This window comes from Abramis brama (genome assembly GCF_963993115.1).
Source record: "Abramis brama genome assembly, chromosome: 7".
Classification (NCBI taxonomy): domain Eukaryota; kingdom Metazoa; phylum Chordata; class Actinopteri; order Cypriniformes; family Leuciscidae; genus Abramis; species Abramis brama.
In genome coordinates this window covers 30,962,034-30,979,096 of record NC_139969.1, presented here as the reverse complement: position 1 = coordinate 30,979,096, position 17,063 = coordinate 30,962,034, and the positions used below count along the sequence as shown (strand labels likewise).

General features: G+C 35.2%; 1 protein-coding gene across 2 annotated transcripts in view; it reads left to right on the top strand.

The window, feature by feature from the left end:
- The window catches only part of st6galnac3 (ST6 (alpha-N-acetyl-neuraminyl-2,3-beta-galactosyl-1,3)-N-acetylgalactosaminide alpha-2,6-sialyltransferase 3), a 94,848-nt gene extending 77,827 nt beyond the window's left edge, over positions 1-17,021 (top strand). Inside the window, exon 5 of one of the 2 annotated variants that reach the window (XM_084120176.1) lies at positions 16,885-17,021. In XM_084120176.1, the coding sequence (XP_083976302.1) occupies positions 16,885-16,894 (10 nt within the window). In that variant the 3' untranslated portion in view covers positions 16,895-17,021. Of the gene's footprint in view, positions 1-12,940; positions 13,316-16,884 lie in introns of those variants that run through there. The other variant, XM_084120175.1, reaches the window with a different exon arrangement.
- Positions 17,022-17,063: the final 42 nt, after the last annotated feature.

Genomic DNA, 17,063 nt, shown 5'->3' with positions numbered 1-17,063 from the left:
TAACAATGCGCATTACATTTAAGTTATGAGAATGTAAAGCAAATTTCATAGATGAGGAGAATATCCCAATATAACAAGCTATTACTTAAGCATTTAATTTTTACAGTGGTGTTAGTACATGTAAAACCCGCCGCCATCTTTCTAAGTTAGATTGCTAAGGTGTTTTGACAGATTTTTAGCATATGGTTGCATGCTAATCTAAGCCAAAAGATCCCACTGACAAGTTTTTTTTAAATACAATTTAGGGATTTTTTGCAAATGTTTCATCATCTGATGGGTAAAAATCATAAGATCATTTAATACGTACTTACTACTTACACTGTAAAAACGTCAACCCATTAAAATGGAAAACTTTACATTTGAATTGCTGCCTTGAATTTTTACGTAAAATCAAAGTGGTGCCAAAGTCACAACCTGTAGTGAATTTAATTAATGATAAAGAAAGCCACATCTAAATCAACTCTAAAATTGACATATTATTGGGCAAAGATATCTTCATATTGTCTTGTGTAAGAAGGTAGTGCAAACAAATGCATGAAAGAAATAGCATAACCGTGACCTAGCAGCAATATGAGAAAAGATAGGTGAATTTAAAAGCAAATTATAGTTAGAAAAATAGTTATAACACTTATAATTAAACCCATCACGCTTACAGTGAAGTCAAGTCGTGATAGCATCCTGCTGTGGTTCTGCTTTTCCAAAGCAAGGACTTGGCATCTTGTTAAAAAAATAAATAAATCTAAATATCTTTTAGCTTGAATGATCAGGCACAAGGCCGTTTTAACAATGGCGTGACCTGGAGGTGAATTTCCTACAATGGCCCGTCAAAACCCTGATCTCAGTTCAATTGTGCATCTGGTGCTATTTGAAAATCACAGACTAACCTGAAATATCAATCTGTCTGGGGAAAATGGGACAAAATTACACCTTAATACAACTGTGAAAAGCGGTACATGCCACAAAAGACTTCTATAAAGCTATCATTGCTTCAAGCTCTGTGATATCCTCACACGAATACACAGTTTTTCTTTTTATTAAAAATGTAACTCAGTTTAATTTGGAACTCAGAATAATGAGAGAAATAATTAAGCATCTGAAAACCTTTGCAAAGCACTGTATCATCTTGTGTTGTGATATTGAGTGTTTTATGAACCTTGCCTTGAAAGTGTTTCACAGTATTGGTCTGTAAAAATTAATCTTGTTATCTGTGTTAACTATGTTGTGGTGTGTACAAAAGATGTCTGTTTCTCATTGCAAAAGAGACCAAATGGATTCAAACTGTTTGGACGTAGTCCTCTGCTATTATATAATTATGTTATATTTATTTAGTTTATTTACAGGTCAGTCTACTGTCTTTTGGTGAGTTATTTTCACAATCAAATAGGGAGCATTTAGATTGACTTACTGATTCTTCATGCTCATTTATGAGTATACCAGTTGAAGTTAGGTGTAATTCGCTTGTCTTGACACCTCCTGTTCATTCCTGCTGTCTGAGAATGTGTGAATATCATCATAGCATTAGAGGGGATTGTTTTATAGACTTTACTTAACTTGGTTGGGTTACTTAATCTTGATTGGAAAAGAGACAACGTAAAGATTGATTATATATATATATATATATATATATATATATATATATATAGGGCGTTTTTTTAATGTTTTTAAAAAAAAAGTCTGTTATGCTCACCAATGCTCCATTTATGTGATAAAAAATACAGTAAAAATGGTAATATTGTGGACAATGATTACAATTTAAAATAACTTTTTTTAATATATGTATATGTGTATATATATATATATATATATATATATATATATATATATATATATATATATATATATATGAAGAGTTCAGATGCAAAAGCCTCTAAGTGACATCTGAAATTTTCTTCTCGAATGATCATTTTTATCAAGCTCGTATATTTAAGTTCAGTAATTTCACTTAAATGACCATTCATAGGTAATTTGCATTGCCATTTAAGTAAAATTACTGAATTTAAATATACGAGCTTGATAAAAATGATAATTCGAGAAGAAAATGTATATATATATATATATATATATATATATATATATATATTAAACATTTAATTTATTCCTGTGATGCCAATCTTTCTGATTTGCTGCTCAATTATTAATAATGATTCTTATTATTATTCATGTTTTTGCTGCATAATATCTTTGAGGGAATCGTGATACTTTTTTGACGAAAAGATAGTTCAGTGAACAGCATTTATTTGAAATATAAAACTTTTTTAACATTATAAATGTCTTTACTGTCACTTCTGTTCAATTTAAAGGAACACTCCACCGTTTTTTTGAAATAGGGCTTATTCACCTTCTTTCCCACATTTAGATAGGTGGGCAAATGCATTTTTGTCTCAGTGCATGCATTGTTTTAGTTTGACAGGGTCGGCACTAGCTTAGCTTAGCATAATGAATGGAATCCTTTGTTGCCAGCTAGCATGTCCTGAGTAAAAGTGATGTAAAAAATTAAAAAACACACCTAATTACTTCTTGTGGCCTGCGTATTCACAACAAGAACAAATAGCGATGCAGATTAACACTAGGCGATTTCCTATGCAGATATTGACTTGGGACTATATTAGGGGGAAGCACAGGCGAAGCACTGCTACTTGGGCGCAGAGATATCACGCCCAAGTAGCAGTGCTTCACCCGTGCTTCCCCCTAATATAGTCCTCAATATATAAGTCAATATCTACCTAGGAAATCGTCTAGTGTTAATCTGCATCGCTATTTGTACTCGTTGTGAATACGCAGTAATTAGGTGTTTTTTTTATTTTTTATATTACTTTTACTCAGGACATGCTAGCTGGCAACAAAGGATTCCATTCATTATGCTAAGCTAAGATAGCGCCAACCCTGTCAAACTAAAACAATGCATGCACTGAGACAAAAATGCATTTGCCCACCTATCTAAATGTGGGAAAGAAGGTGAATAAGCCCTATTTCAAAAAACGGTGGAGTGTTCCTTTAATGTGTCTTTGCTGAATAAAAGTATTAATGTGTATATATATATATATATATATATATATATATATATATATATATATCCCAAACTTTTGACTAGTAGTGTATAACACTTTCCACAAAAATGTTAACCAACAAAATCATTGATTATAAAAATAAATGTTTCTTGAGCAGCAAATCTTCATATTAGAATGATTTCTGAAGGATAATGTGACACTGAAGACTGGAGTAATGATGCTGAAAATTCAGCTTTGATCACAGGAATAAATGACATTTTAAAATGTATTAAAATAGTAAACAGTTATTTTAAACTGTAATAATATTTCACAATATTACTGTTTTTACTATATTCTTGATTAAATAAATGCAGCCTTGGTGAGCACAAGACAGTCCATGTTGGAAAATGACAGAGCACAGATTATTAGTTATTAGTGACATGTATTAATGAAGCCTTTGCAGAATTGATGGTTTCCTGCTCTGTTGTTTCCAGACGAGGTTCCATTTGAGAAGTGGAAGTGATTATGGACAATGGTTACATTCCTCATTAAAATCTAAATGAACCATGGGACAGTGAGGGGAATTGAGCTTTAATACCCCATCAACCCCAGCTTGCATATCTCCTCATTTCAACATATCTGTCATTTTCACACTCTTTATATGTGCTGTAACTCTACAAATCCTGTAAGGACTGTAAGGATAAATGCCAGTGAGCACCTCTATGCCAATGATATTCACTCGACATTCTGTAGTTCATCTGAAACTTTGTTGAAGCAGGTCAGATAACTTTTTTTTTTTCTTTTTTTTTTTAATCAAATGCACATTTTCCTGCAAAATAATTTCTCCTGGAATGTGCTGATGCCCTTCATTGAACAGATGGCATTGCCATGTGTACTGTGCTCCCATCTAGGCTCTGCTCGTGCTCAAAGCCACAGTTTCACTGCTGTTCTGTGGAATTACAATGACTGTAGGAAAAACTAGGTGTAAGGAAACACCCGTGGAGTATCAGCTGTTCTGCTTCCCTTTGTTGCATTATAAAATAATTGTTTTCTAAGTTTTAAATCCATATTGTTGTTAACCCTACTGAAAAAAAAAGAAAAGAAAAAAAAAACTGCTAAGCTATAGTTTTCTGGTTTTGTATTGGCATTTGTTAGATCAGACTGAGAGACCAAATGCCAGCTAAGATCAGAAACCATCTTAGGTTTAATTTAAGCCCTTTTCAGCAGCACATATTATTATGAGGCTGTAATTATATTTTTGGAAAATAATACATTATTTTCCCTACCAATTACAGTGGGGAAATCAGTGGTCCATCACACTCTTGTTATGGAGTTAAAATTGTTTGCTGTTGTGGAAGCTGATTTTTCCGTGTTGTTTAATATTATCACATTGTCTTCTTTAACGTCTTATACTATGTATGCTGCTTTTTTCTTTTCCTCTCCTCATCATTGTCTGTTACGCTGCAATGTTTGTTTTTTTAAAGAAAAAAAATGTTACGCATTGACAAAATGTTGGCTTTTTAAGCAATGTGATTGTCTCACTCATTTTTGTACTTGCTGTCTGGCTGTTTATAATAAATGACTAAATTAAAAATGTGACTTTTGTGTTTGGGTGTCCTATGAAATGTGCATATTAACATTGCATTCTGAAACTCTTTAATTAATGGGTCAAGTCAGGGTTCTGTCACTTTGGTCTGGTTTATTCTGAGGGGCCGTTAACATGACACTGTTTTAAACTGAAAGCTTTTTTTTGCGTTTTGGCCGTTGAAAACGTGTTTCAAAGTGCACGTTTTTGAATGATACCGTTATTGTCAAAACCGTGAATTTGTTAAAAAATGTGTGTAGTCCGTAGTGTTTCTTTACAAAGTGACATCGCCAACTACTGGCCTGGCAGCAGAATACAGCATTTTTAAACGTTTTCGCGGATCCTTGTGAACGGGGATCGTTTTGACAACGTTGTCGTCTGTACGGCAAAAATGCAAAAGAAAAACGTTTCCGTTTTTAGTACATCGTTGTCGTGTAATTGTACCTTTAGTTTGGTGACAGAGTCCTGACACTCCTATTGTCTTGTCTTTGTGTGGGCATGCAGTTCTGAGTTCGCTCGAGCTGTACGCTCTTACGTCTGTGTGTGTTGTACGTGCAGACCATGGTGTTCGAATTTGTTCGGGTTTGGACATGTTCATGTCATGGCTTTGTTTTGTTTGTTTCTATGTGCCACACACTCCGGTTAACCCCGCTCTTCTGATTACCTATTGGTTTATTTGCCCCACCTTCTCTCCCTTGTTTACCTCCTGATTTCCTTCCCTATTTATTCTTCCCATCTGCCATGTTTTTCCCTTACTGAGTGTTTTTTATTTATTATTATTTCAATAAAAGCCCATAACTCGTTACTCTGCCTCCTTGATCCATCGCCTCATCCCTTCCTGACACAATCACATGATGTGATTTTTTTTTTTTTTTTTTCTGACAGTGGGTCTATTAACTTATTCAAAGAAAATTATGGAAAAACTCTTCAATAAAAGGACTTTTAATTACAATTATTTTAGATATTTTGGGTGGCCTAAAGTAAAAATTGTCAGGGTGATACAACTGCCTCGATATCATAATGAAGAAAAAAAAAAGCATCATTAAAAAAATAAGCTTCTTGACCGCTTATTGACATTTGAAAATGTTTGTCCACCACATAAAAGTCATGTGGTGCAACCAACATGCAGACAAAAAAGATTAACTTGATATATAAGAATAACTTGACCTTTTCATGACAAGGCAAGGTTAGTTCAAGCTGTAAAATGTCATTGTGGTGCAACTCCACAAAAATGATATTTATTAATAATTCATGATGTTCTGCAGGAGATAATACAGCATCTGCTGGTAATATATATAGAGAGAGTGGCATATATATGCCATTACAAACATGCTATTACATTGTATTTGATGTTTTCACCCCCCCAAAAAAACTATAAACCTAAAACTATTCTCAAAACTATATGAAACCAACCAAGTGTTTTCTTCATTGTGGACACTCTTATTTGAATTTGGCCATAATAGATCATTAACAATGAATCTTAATACTAACAAATAGCTGCACATAAGTAACATCAGTGTTGTTGAGCAGGCGAAGAAAACATTGACTTTTAGAAGGCGAGTTTCTGAAAAAAATAATGCTTTGATTCAAGGTTTCCCTTACAGGGGACTTGAATAACATCAGCTGTCTTTTTCTCTGCCACAACCCAATTAACTACTACTCTCTGCCTCCTGCAACAGATTGCTTCAAAGATACCGTGTAGCAGACGCTGTACAATCGCATTCGCCTGCAGAATGTTTACAATAAACGAGTTCCTCCCCATTAAAGTTTTTATATCTTTTCATTGACTTCAGCCTGAGATAAAAAGCATTTTTTGTTTTCCCATTTAAAGGTAGAACAACATGAGCCAAATGGAGAAACGATAAGCAGGTTGAAATATAGACTCTCGGAGCCAAAGCCTTTGGGTTCAGTGCTGCTGGTGGTCTGTTCATAGTTGATAAACGGCCTGAGCTTTTACCTGCAGCTGGTAGGAGAGTGAATCCATATACAGATGCTGGCAATGATGACCACATGCAGGGTTTATGAGAAATATGTATTGTAAATATGCCATATTATTAGGGATGTCCCGATCAGGTTTTTTTGCCCTCGAGTCCGAGTCCGAGTCATTTGATTTTAAGTATCTGCCGATACCGAGTCCCGATCCGATACTTCTATAATGCAAAAAAAAAAAAGAATAAAGAAGAGCGAAAAAAACAGATCCAGGATGTTCCTTATTTTTTATTTAATTCACCTTATTTTAACATTCAACAACTCTGTTAACAAACAGAGCACTTCTGTGAGGTAGCTTGAACAATCAAGTAATAAATAAATTCTTCACTTTTGGACTTTAGTGCAACAGTAAATATTAAAAAAAGTCTAATATATAAACAAATAGCACCTCAACTTAAAATATCCGGTAGGCATGTAAAAAAATAAAAAATAAAAGTGCCACAGTGTTTGCAAAGCCAGTAATGTGCTTTTAGGAACTGCACTCCTAACTCTTACGCCGGTTTCACACTGCACTGTTAGCAGAGCGTGCAGCGCATATTTTGTTCGCCGCCCATGTTAACAGATTAAACCAGGCTTTAGAGCATTCACACCGCACGCAGAGGTGGCGCGGCAGCGCGTCAGGAGCAGAGCAGGAGTGCCGTGATCGTTTCGACGCCGAGTCTATTTTTGCTGCGCCGCTTTTGCTGAATTAAAGTGGCAATGCATTGATCATGGCCAAAATACACCGCAGTTTTATCCAAAAAGTGCATTGATGATATCTATTGTGTTTTAAACAGTCAATCAAATGACCAACAGCAATTTAAAAAGAAAACAAATGTCCAAAAACAAACTTGTTGCCATAACAATAAAAACAAAGATGAACCAAAAGTTATATTAAATGAAATTATTAATAAAATAAGCTTCTTGACAAGTCTTTTCTCTGAAATGTATTTGAAAACGAAAAAAAGCAATGCCAACTTATCCATTATAGACTCTGTCTGTACACAACCCGCGGTTCAGCCGCGCGTGACAACGCTGCCAGTATGAAAGCAAAACGCGCGTGTCCTGCTCCTGCTCACCATACCCACTGCTCCTGCGCTGCTTACACTCTAATAACGCGTGCAGTGTGAAACCGCCGTAACTCTGTGTCACCGCATAATAGAGGTGTTAAAAAATAATGAGAATATAAATACATATATATCCGAGTCCTGATCGGGAGGTAACGTCCGATTCCGATCGAGTCTGAAAACACGCGATCGGGCCCGATTTCCGATCACGTGATCGGATCGGGACATCCCTACATATTATGCTTCTGCTAGAAGGGAGTCTTCCCAGAGCAAAATGTAATTGCTCTGAGGTCGCTCTTTCATAGCTCAGGAGGCTTAATGGAGTTTCTCCCTTTCTCTTATGAAATTGAGATGAGATTAATTAAATCTTTGTCTCATGAGAAACATCTAAGAAAGAAGTAAAATCTATTAATTTGCTGCCCATTTAATCTCATTGTCTAAGAGAATCAATTCTAATTTGTGATGTGCCACTCAGACTTTCTGCATATCTAAATTTATTGCTTATTTCCGAGATTCTCAGAAAGTATTACTGAGATTGTTCGATTAGTTTTTTTTTTTTTTTTTTTTTTTTTAAGTTTTGGTAGTATAAACACAGATTTCACACATCTAAGAATAATGACATGGTATTTTTTACTGATGTAACTGATATTTTAATCAGATTTCTTAGCTTAAATTAATTGTCATTAACCTTAATGTGACAGAAGTTAAACATATTTCTGCATGAGTGCCAATTTAAATGATGGAGGCTATTAAGTGGTGGAGTTCTAATCACACTAATACCTTTTTTCCACAATATCAATCAGCTCAGCTCTTACTGAAGTCAAAGACCAAAGCGCCTCCAATCAAATTTTAATGAGGAACACGCTGGCAGACTGAGACTTGCTGGAGAATGGGCAACGGTTCAAAGAAACACTCGGATAACATCACGTTTCATCATGGGGACATTTCAAGCTACAAGAAATGTGTCACTTTTTCTTGGAGTCATAGATAGATAAAGTTTGCTTTGAGCAAAATAATAAAGTGTCATCAGCTGTAAAATTTCAAATGTCAGTTAATGTCTGATGAGCAGGTCTGAGAGAACTGCTAACCCTTACAAAAAAAGTATAGTTCAAGTTAATTTTATTAAAGGTGGGGTATGTGATTCTCTTTTTTGTCCATTTTTTCAAAATCACTTGAAATCCTATTCCTAACCCACTTACAGCCACTGAGTTAGAAGCACTGAAATGAAAATTAAGCAATTTAATCATCTGTGGAACGGGCAGGACTCGAAAAACTTTTTCATTTCCAAGACCACCTAGAATCATTGGACAGTAAGTTCGTCAATCAAACAGTCGTACCATACCCCCATCCAGAGTGCGAATTACCCCACCATAATTGGGGGGTACTGCCCCTTCACTTCTTCTATGACCATCATGGTCCACTACCATATCAATCCCCACCGTGATCGCCAAGTGCAACATGTGTTGTGCAACACACATACAAGGTCTAAACATGCGACAAACTGATAATCAAACTGATAATCAGTAGGCTACAGAATATCTCATTGTTATTATATATCCAAAAGAAAACTGTTTTGATCAACTCCCAAAAGTTAGAAGTTAAGTGCACTGAAATACCATTCTAATTACTAGTAAAAGTAATACCTTTACAAGAAGCCTATTGCCTATTTCAGGGTTTTCCCTGGCTCAAAATGAGGCGGAGGTGGTAAAATCATAATAATGTATTTTAATAATAAGATAATTAAATTTGTATTTTTTTTTAGATCATCATATAGCCTAATGTGTTTCCCACATTTTTTTGTTGGTGTAGGTTGGTACCTCTAGGGGGGTCCGGGGGTCTCTTCAAGCTTAAATTGTCAATGTTTCATTACATCACTGTTTGAAAACACTCAGAATAATTTTTTGTACCTTTATAAAGGGCATTTTCCCCTAATTTTATTAAATGTATGCTCCATCTTTCATTTCAAATTCTTAAATTTGATAAATATATTCAATTAAAATAATTAGACACTAGGCTGTTACCAATAAAATTAAATAATTTACATTGAAAAATTATAACTATAATTAGATTATTTTAAATATTTTTGAATATACAAATAAGGAATGTTGAAAAGAATGATACTTTATGAAAGTAGCGTTTTGTCATTCAGCGCTGACACTTGCTTGGGAAGTTGAAGTCGTTCTCTATCTCCGTTGCTTCTAGCCACGGTGGTTAAAAATGGTACAGTCCTCAATAGGGGTGTCTGAAATCGCTTTACATTAAAATGTTCCTACAGTGAAAATAGGAGTTGACTTGTATTGTAACTGTAATTATATTTTTTCACAATATCAGAAAAATTATCTGACCCCCCCTTTTAAGTGATAATCTATTATTTTACGGTGTGTATTTCAGATTATTTACCTTATTTTTTATTATTCTCAGGTTAGGCAAGTAAGTTGAGTCTGACCTAAATTATAAACACTTTAAAATACTTGCAATTGGACAGAAAACGTCTCCGTGGTCTGCATGTTCTGGCTCAGAGTCATAAATCGGTGCATTTGATGTCACTTTACTTATAAGTTACAACAAAGAAGCACCACTAATAAAGAACTGCAGTTGAGGAACTGATAAAACAGCTCCTGTTTACCACCATCAGCCTACAAGCCTAAAAGTAATTCCCTAACAGGGATTGTCGTGAAGAACTAATTATTAAGGAACAAACATAAAGGGAAACAAGTTGTAGTTGCTTTTTTCTTTTTGTGTCATGTGGATTAGGGCAAAATGTCTACAAGGCTTGCTGTGTATAAGCTAGCCATTGCATAAGAGCTGGGAGTCTCACAGCTCCTGTAGTGTAGTCACCCCTGAAACTAGATTCCAGCTCCATCATGCCTCGGGGAGCAATTTAATTAAAGCTCCGCTCCAAGCATAGGACAATCATTCGCTCTAACCAAACCGAGAGAGGAACAAGTGTAAAAAAGAAGAATATCTTACTGGACATTGCTCTTGCTTTGGACATGGTATAGTTCAAACATATGAAAAGCAAGAAATAAGTCTGATGGAGTTTAGGGGAAATGCCAAAAGAGTGTCCACAAAATAAAATATGGAAATGTGAGTCTGCCAACGAGTCACGCTTCCACCATGTTCTCGCACCCCCAGTTCCTTCTCGTTCGCTGGAATACACATCACCTTCACCTGTTGTAAGACCTCAGTACCATGAGTGGTGCCTCCTAATCTTCTTCAGCAGCGTGTTTCCTGTAATAAAAGGGACTCTAGTATTCATCCATTTTCCTGCGTTACTGTGCTGTCTCTTACCTTGGTCATTGCTGTCAACAGGCCTCGAAAATCAATAAAGTGAATGAATATCAAGACAAAAGAAGCCTTTAAATTACCAGAAATGATCTCAACATATAATAAACTTCTATTTTTTTGCTATATATATATATACATCTAATATAATATACATCTTAGCCATTTTTATGCCACAGAGAAATCTGCAGAAATACAGTGAAGACTTGCCAAATGAGCTCATTACAGCAGCTAAAGAATGGCTACACATGTCATTTCAGCATGACTCGCCTCTGGATGATTGCATTCCTGATGATAATGAGCATCTTCATACATTTCTTTTTTTACTCCACGACAAATTTAAGACTTCAGTGCATTTTCCTCATCAGCCAGAGCTCTTGCCGCAGTAGAGCTGAGACCTTGACTCAAGGCTTTCGCTGGCTCTTTGTCCTATATATAATTAGCAAGCACGCCCAATCCACCTCGTTCATTACCCAAACACCGGTGACAAATGGGAGGGAGGCCTATTTTCACTCCGGTATCTGTTCCCTGCAGAAATATGGCACTGCTGAGGTGATGGACGATACTGTGTCGCTGAACATTAGAGAACTCAACAGAGCTAGTCTTTACATTTTGTTAATGAAATACTCTGTTTTAGATTGTCTTCATCATTCCCCTTTAGGCCTGTCACGATCATGAATTTTGTGCTGATGATTGTCATATAAAGAATTTTAATTCGGATTTTGATATAATATATACCTATGATATAATATAAATTCAAATTATAATAAAATAGACCCATTATTTACTTTAATGCTGTGAAAATGTATATTTATACAGAAACTACATTTCCCAGCATCCCTCCTGTCCCTCACCTGCACTTACTCGGCCATCACCCGCACCTGTTCCCCATCAGCAGTCCAATCTGCACAAAGGATAAGAGCACATAATGAAACTGTTTGGAACGCACTTGGCGAAGAGAGCAATGAAAATGCCCTCATTAGCTTCACATGGAATGTTACCACAACAAAGTTAGGCATTGACAACAGGAATATCTTATTATTGTTTTATCTTATAAGTTTTTATAATATGCTTTATATCTGTTCTTAACTTTATAATTTAAGCATTAAACGCATAAAGCAGAAGAAGGGATTCTGTTGTTCACTTTCGTTTGGAACGCCTCTACAAATGGCAACCCCTTTCCAAAGTGCCCTTCAATGGTGTAAAAATGCTGTTTGGAATTTGCCCCTGTTCTCCAATACGGATTATGCACTACTTACCCGCTCTACTTAGCTGTGATACATCTCCTTGTGAAACTCCAGCGATCTCCTTGTGATACTCCAACAATCTCCTGTAAGCTATTGTTTGGAACATTCTACTCACCTGTCTAATCGCCATACTCTGAAAAGAGGTGTGTTCTCTCTCTCTGAGAGACTCTGTCTTTCAGTATTCATCTGCTCCTTACTCTGACTGATTCATTACTCACCTGCTTAAATGTACATGTCGTCTGTCAATAAATACCTGTTTGGGTTGAACTAACTCTCTGTAGTCTGGTATATCCTGACTACAATATACTATTACATAATAAAATGTGATCTGAATAAACCCCAAACCTTAATTTTTCCTTAAAGACATTTGACGATCTTTGTATACTTTATTACAGTTCTATCATGACAGTTCTAGGTGGAGCTGGGGAAGGTGGAGGGCCTCTTGAATGTTAAGCAGCAAGCTCACTGGCTGCAGATGGGAACAGGAACCAATCAGCTTGTGCCATGTAGAGAACAATGTGATTGCAAGCGAATTGAGTTAAAGGGATATTTTTTACCCAAAAATGAAAATTCTGTCTTAATTTACTCCTTACATCAAGTTGTTCCAAATATGAATTTCTTTCTTCTGCTGAACACAAAAGAAGATATTTTGAAGCCTAGTACGTTAATTAATATTTTACTTGGAATTATATGTAATATAAAATAAAATTGATAATAAAATAAGCCAATATGATTTACTTTAATGCTGTGAAAATGATTATTTATACAATTAATTATAATATAATTGTCACTGTGTCACAGGCTCCTGCTTCACACGCACCCAGTGCTCACTCTCACCAGAATTCTATAAGAGCACACACTTCTCAGTCACTCATCTTCTGGTTTCCAATGTGGATTACTGACTACTCTCCTGGATGCCCAGTTATACTCCTGAGATCTTCCTCCAGAGTTCTCCCAATTCTCCCCGCTCCACTATTCACCTGTTCCAACCATCCAAGTGTGTGCTCTCCAGTCTGCTCCTCTCACCAATCAACGTCTCATCCCAAGCTACCTTGTAAAAGGAAAGGACTTCATTTACTATTCATCAGTCATCAATAACTCTGAATTCGCCATTACTCACCTCCTTCATTTGTGCATTCCATCTGTTCAATAAATACCTGTTTGGGTTTGACTATAATCCTGTCTGAGTCTGGTATTCCAATATAATATAATATAATATAATATAATATAATATAATATAATATAATATAATATAATATAATATAATATAATATAATATAATATAATATAATATAATATAATATAATATAATATAATATAATATAATATAATATAATATAATATAATATAATATAATATAATATAATATAATATAATATAATATAATATAATAATATAATGCAGTCTGATTAAACCCACAAACCTTCACTTTGTATTACAGTTTTTCTGAATTGCTAAAACACTAAACCCTATTCTCTAAACCAAATTCTCAATAGCCTAAACCAATTTGTTGAATAAATCACTCTTTCTGTAAAACCTTTAACAAGGTCAGTAAGTTAGACACCATTTGCAAATCTTATTCACTCTTTTTGCTAAACTTTTAACACATTCTCTCTCACTAAAACACACATCGCTCTGTGTGTCTAATGAATGATCTGTAGAGTTTATATTTTGACTGGATGTAAGATGTGAAAGCATTATTGGGCACAAATAAAATGGTTTTGAGACAATTAATTTATTTAATTATTTTTTTGCCAGAAGAGTCAGATGTTTTCTGAATGTAGTTTGAAGATTTGGTTTTGTATTTAAGGTTTTGAGAAATTGGGTGATGGTTTCGAGAATTTTTTTTTTATTTGGCAAAATGTGATTGAAATTTAAACTGCACAATTATACTCAAATAATTGATTAATGCACACGATTTACAATAGCAACAGGCAAATTCCCCTCATGTTTCTGCTTATGATCTCCAGTTTCTAAGCCAGTATCATATAAAAAGGAATATTCTAGATATGTTGATTTTGAAATATAATGTAAGACCCATTACAGGAGCAGGAGTACTTTTAGCTCTGAAAAAGGTAAAGGATAATTTGCATTTCTGTGAAAATCATCAAGTTTCACAAGGATCCCAATTAGCTATATTCACTATGCGGGAGTTCAGCAGTGTTTTTAGGTCCAGGTGAGAACACATCACCGACAAAATCACTGGTAGTTTCACATCATTATTTCACATCATTATTCTGGCTCTTAGTTTAATGCTTTAGTACAAGAAGATATGGACAAATATCTTTATATGATCTTTCAAGCTAGCTCTTTTCTAGAAATGTGAACCCTTCCCTTTAATAGGCCATAAAAAGGTCCATCAATGATTATTTGACATAATTGGGCCTTATTATCTGTAATATTCTCTATAATACCACAAAAAGGTTAAAGCTTTTAACATGTCTCCCGTGGATGTCTACATGCTTGTTGTTGCAAAGAGGCTTTTTGAATATTCTGACACATTTGAGGTCTTTATAGAGATCCAAGCACACGCTGTGCTTTACAAGGCTCACATCTCTCTGTTTCATGGGAACACATTTCTTGATTACCTTTTCAAGGAAAGCTCCTTAGCGATGGCCATTCCTGTAATGAAAAGATTGTATGAAACAAAAATAATAGCCTGTGTCTCACGTTTCTCATTTAGATTTTATTGCCTTGGTGCCCCCCTAACCTCCTCCGGCTCGACCCTGGTGCCATTTATTACTTTCCTGTTTTATGTTCTTCTTGAACTTTAATTTGGTTCTCTTTATATTTCACAGCTCAAACCATCTGTCTGTTGATGACTTGTCAAAAATCTGTTTTGCTGTCTCAAACACCTGTCTCTTGATTATTTGTAAGGAAGGATTACTTGTAAGGAAGCTACGAATGTGTGAGGCACAAAACTAATCTTATTGGGAATATTGGTCTATATTTGACTTTGTTTTAAACTGAATATCTGAACAGGTTTGAAAAGCAAATAATAATGCCAAATATCTGTCTCCTCTAAAATTGAATGTGTACATTTTAAATAGCACCGAATGATAGAGCTGTACCTCTTCTATCCTTGTATGACTTTAAATAATGTTTTTGGGAAGCATTTCATTTTCACCAAGATATTTTCTATTCTAGTGTTTTAAAATCTGTTCATATGTTCTGTAGTGTATTCCATCCTTAACTGACAATATTGTCTATAAACTGTAAGTCACTCAAAACTTCTTGTTTACTGTACTTGCATATCAACAATTACAGTCAATTATTAGTCAATTACAGGCCGATCTCAAATCTACCCTTTCTGTCAAGAATACTAGAAAAGGCAGTATCTTCACAACTATGTTTCTTTTTAGAAAGAAATGGTATCTGTGAGGATTTCCTATCAGGATTTAGACCGTATCATAGTACCGAGACAGCTCTCATTAGAGTCACAAAGGATTTGCTCTTATCATCCGATCGTGGTTGTATCTCTCTATTAGTGTTACTCGATCTTAGTTCTGTATTTGATACCATCGACCACAACATTCTTTTGAATAGACTCGAAAATTATGTTGACATTAGTGGAATTGCATTAACATGGTTTAAATCATACTTTATCTGACCGTTATCAGTTTGTAGCAGTAAATGAAAAGATGTCATATCGATCACAAGTTCAGTATGGTGTACCACAAGGCTCAGTACTAGGACCGTTGATTTTCTCCCTGTACATGCTATTCTTGGGAGATATCATTAGGAAGCATGGCATTAGTTTTCGCTGTTATGCTGATGATACTCAGCTCTATATTTCTTTGCGCCCTGACGAAACTTACCAATTCACAAAATTGATGGAATGCATAGTTGATATAAAAAATTATAGTAATTTCCTACTACTTAATTCTGAAAAAACAGAGTTTCTAATTATTGGGCAAAAAACCTCTGCACATCTTAAACCTAGAATACTCTCTAGCAATTGATGGCTGCTCTGTCAAGTCTTCGTTGTCGGTTAGGAACCTGGGTGTGCTCTTTGATACCAATCTTTCATTTGAAAGCCACATTTCTAGCATCTGTAAAACAGCATTCTTCCATCTTAAAAATATATCTAAATTACGACATATGCTCTCAATGACAAATGCATCAGTTATTTCATACGTTCATGACCTCAAGGCTAGATTATTGTAATGCTCTTACTGTGTGGTTGCCCTGCACACTTAATAAACAAACTCCAGCTGGTCCAAAACGCAGAAGCTAAAGTTCTTACTAGAACCAGGAAGTATGACCATATTAGCCCGGTTCTGTTAACAGTGCATTGGCTTCCTATTAAACATTGTATACATTTTAATATCTTACTGATTACTTACAAAGCACAAAATGGTTTAGCTCCCCAATACTTGAGCGAACTCTTAAAGCATTATAGTCCTTCACGTCTATTGCGATCTCAAAATACTGGCCAGTCGATAATATCTAGAATATAAAAATCAACTGCAGGTGGTATATCTTTTTCCTATTTAGCACCTAAACTTTGGAATAGTCTTCTTAGCATTGTTCAAGAAGCAGTTACACTCTGTCAGTTGAAATATAGACTAAAACACATCTCTTTAACCTGGCATACACATTATCAATTTCAATATCAGTTAAATGATTGTTAGGCTGCATAAATTAGGTCAGCCCGAACCAGGAACACTTCCTATAACACCCAATGTATTTGTTACATCATAAGAAGAATGGCATCTTATATTAGTATCTCTGTTTATCCCGAGGTTATCGTAGTCAGCCGGATCCGGGCAAAACCACAACGCATCCCTGAAGTGTCAGCAGAGATTGTGTCAACTAGACTCTCCCCTGTGAAGACCTCATCGACACAACAGCCATCGGCACTTGATCCTCAACAAACCCGTCTCCATACCGGTGTGATGACTCTGATCTTCAACCAGGTGGA